The sequence below is a fragment of the Atta cephalotes genome, assembly GCF_000143395.1.
Source record: "Atta cephalotes unplaced genomic scaffold scaffold00007, whole genome shotgun sequence".
NCBI classification, from domain to species: Eukaryota; Metazoa; Arthropoda; class Insecta; order Hymenoptera; family Formicidae; genus Atta; species Atta cephalotes.
In genome coordinates, this window is record NW_012130071.1 from 4,703,574 (window position 1) to 4,707,115 (window position 3,542).

General features: G+C 23.4%; 1 protein-coding gene across 1 annotated transcript in view; it reads right to left on the bottom strand.

Annotated features, from left to right (window-relative positions):
* LOC105627001 (probable chitinase 2) overlaps positions 1–3,542 on the bottom strand; it is a 26,434-nt gene that overhangs the window by 16,936 nt on the left and 5,956 nt on the right. Inside the window, exon 8 of the mRNA XM_012208284.1 lies at positions 3,278–3,504. Within this exon, the coding sequence (XP_012063674.1) occupies positions 3,278–3,504 (227 nt within the window). The remainder of the gene's footprint in view (positions 1–3,277; positions 3,505–3,542) is intronic.

The following is a 3,542-nucleotide window of genomic DNA, read 5'->3' on the forward strand; positions in this document are numbered from 1 at the left end:
ATATAAAATTATATAATTATATATAATTCTATATAATTCTATATAATTATATATAATTTCATGTATAATTTAATATATAGTTATATATAATTATATATAGTTATAAATATAATATAAGATATAATATATAGTTATATATAATTTTATATGTAAGTTTATATATAATTATATATGTATAAATATATATGCAATTATATATAAAATATGTTCATATACAATTATATAAAATTATATATATTTTTATATAATTTTATATAATTATATATAAAATATTTTTTCCCGGGCAGTCTAGTTGGATCTTAAATGCTTCTATGATTTTATGAATTTACATATGTAGAGTCTTTTGAAATGCGCGTCGAAACAATTTTTCGGTTGAAACGCTAACTCTATTAAACTACCGCAGTAATATTATCACGAGTTATATTGCCTAGCAATTTACAATTTTGATGCTTTTTCGCATTTTTGAACGATCTTAATAATGCTAAAAGACATATTAAAATCTGTAAATAATTAATTCTTTTTGTGAAAATATTATCGAACCTGGATCTTTTGCATTCCTTATGAGCATCCTAAGCCTTTAGACTACCGAGATTAAATATGAAAACAATAAGATAAAACGTATAACTGTTGAGACAATATGAAATTATAAAAAATGCTATAAATGTTAACTATAAAATTATTAACCATAAATGTATAAGTCTTACCGCACTGTTGGCATACATTTTTTTTGTCCCATTATTTTCAACTGTCGATTCAAATATTGCGGAAATTGATGGAGTATTTTCTTTTTTTTCAGATACGACCCTCAAACTCTTTAGGTGTATTCCTCGGTTAACTTTTTGTAACGTTCCCTAAATTCTTTTCGTAATTCTCACGGTCTAATTTTTTTTGAACATGTATTTCCAAATTTATCTAAAACCGTAAAAAACGTAAAAAAATTTATAATAATAATTTTTTAATAATATGAATTTTTTATCGAAGAAATTGTATCATGGACGATCTCCGTTAATGTAATTATTTTTCCCATTAAACAGTTTAAAACACTTTACAAAATGACAGGTGACTACATTGTTATAATAATGTCTAAAACAATTGATGTAATATTCACAATTTAAATATAAAATTATCAAAGATATATATACTAGTTTTGGTTTAATGGATATCGAATTTTACATTTTAACAATAACTGTATGAAAGTTTTGTCGAAGTCAGCCATCATTTTTTAATGCATTTTACTACTAAATTGATATATTTTATCGTTAGTGATATTCTATATATAATTTTAAACTAATTTTATTCTACATTTATGAATATTTCTTTATTCTTCTTCTAATTTATGTAAATAAAATATTAAGTAAAATGTTAGATTGAAAACATGAGACGTTAAAATAATTAAATGTAATTCAAACTGAGTACGAATAGAAACATGTAAATAAGAAACCGCCAACAAAGATGAAAGCAACATCTTGTATAAATGATTAAAAATGGAAAAGGAAGATTAAGAATAAACCATACAATTGTTTGTCATATTTAAAAATTTGTGAAGTAGAAATTATAAAATTTAATGAGCAATCGACAATAGTCGAAATCTGTTCTACATTTGATGATGAGAACGAATTTCAAGCAATAAGGTTATAATAAAATGATAGCTGTCATGAAAAGTAAAAGAGAAGAAACGAAACAATGTGTCAAAAGTAGGCTATATCTTAAAAAAAGAAATTTATAAAATTAAAATGACGCCTGACAGATTAGATTAAAAAACTGAAATTTTGATATACAATAATAATTTACATGCAATGCTTATGGCTTAGACGTAGTAATTAAGATTACGGTTGAATTTCAAATTATTTGCTGACAACTATTTATATCAAAATCTTGATAACAACTGAGACAAAACGAATATATATATATATATATCAGAAATATCTCAGAAATACTTCAACTCAAAAGTGAAACATTTTATAAAAGTTGCAAAATATGTCTGCAATATTTTTGAGACAGATCTGGAATAGCAAAATGTCTACGATTCTTGCATAAAACTTTGTTGAAAGGTTGTTGAAATGTTATAGAAAGAATCTGCAATCTTTTTGAAATATTACCAAAAAGATTTCAGCTATTTCTAGTACTTATGTCGATATAATAAATTTAAATATTATTTAAGTATTATTTAAATATTAATGAAGTATTATTTAAATATTATTTTTAAATTATTTATTGTACCTGCGTGCCGTATATCCATATATACAGCCGCCGAATTTATATATTAAGGACTTTGAATTTCGCTCTAAAATTTTAGGGACATATTCTCAAAGAGTTGTATTATCGATTTATGAAAAAAAATCAAGTTTAGAGAAATGTAAAAATTGCTCATGTATAATTATATATTATAAAATTATACACAGTTAGTATGAACAAATTTTTTTGCATTCTTCCAAACTTGATTTTTTTTCTAAAACAAATGCGAAAATTGTTCCATTAACTATTTTTGTTTTCTCAAAAACTTATTATTTTAGTACACTAAAAAATAATTTTATAAAAGAAAGATATATGGACATATTTCATGTATAATTATATATGTTTATGAATATTTATGCGTGTTTAGGAATTTTTATATATATTTATATATATTCATGTATAACAAACTTTTTAAGGCTTCAATATCGAAATAATACATTTAATTATAACATGCAGAATCTTATTTAAATTATATAATCGTCTTTATTTTCCAAAACTTTGAAGTTAATATGGCATTCTTAGAAATGAGCAGTTTCTATATTCGAAAGATTATATAATAATATATAATATATATATTTGGAAATTTTTAATCATACATTTTTATTATACAATTGTTCCTAATATGTCTTTATACATATTTTTCATTTCAATTTTTTTCCGATCTCTCTCTTTTTTTTACATCATGTTATTAACATTACATTCCATAATTATATAATTTTACATTTTGCTATTAACATTATATTTCATCATTATTTTACGTATATAATATATTTTTCATCAACCACGCATAATTTTATAATCCGCATATTATATAAAGTTTATATCGTAGATGACGTAAATTAATTACATTTTTTATAATCTAAATATCGACGAAAGGAACAATTAATCGAGCGTTAAGCATGTTCTAATGCTTTTTATCAGTAATTAATTGGCATTAATATATTATCTATTACTAATATTATTTATATATTATATTTATTAATGATTCATATATAAAGTTAATCAAAAGGAAAGGTAAATCATCATTATTGATAACGCAAACGCAATATTTGAGAGTAATTGCACAGACGATGAATCCGGTACTTGGTTTCCTTCTGATGATATTGTGTTATTTGCCAATGCTGCGTTAATGGATTTCATTAAAGGGTAATCACGTCCGTCAAGCAAAGCCATATCACCATGCAGCAATGAGCATTTGCCTCGGAAATCATCCGTGTCGATACTCCATACCATAACACCCGCCAATTTCTGTCTCTTTGCATATTCCACCTAAAAGAATACATTAGCATCAGAATTATTTAATGTTG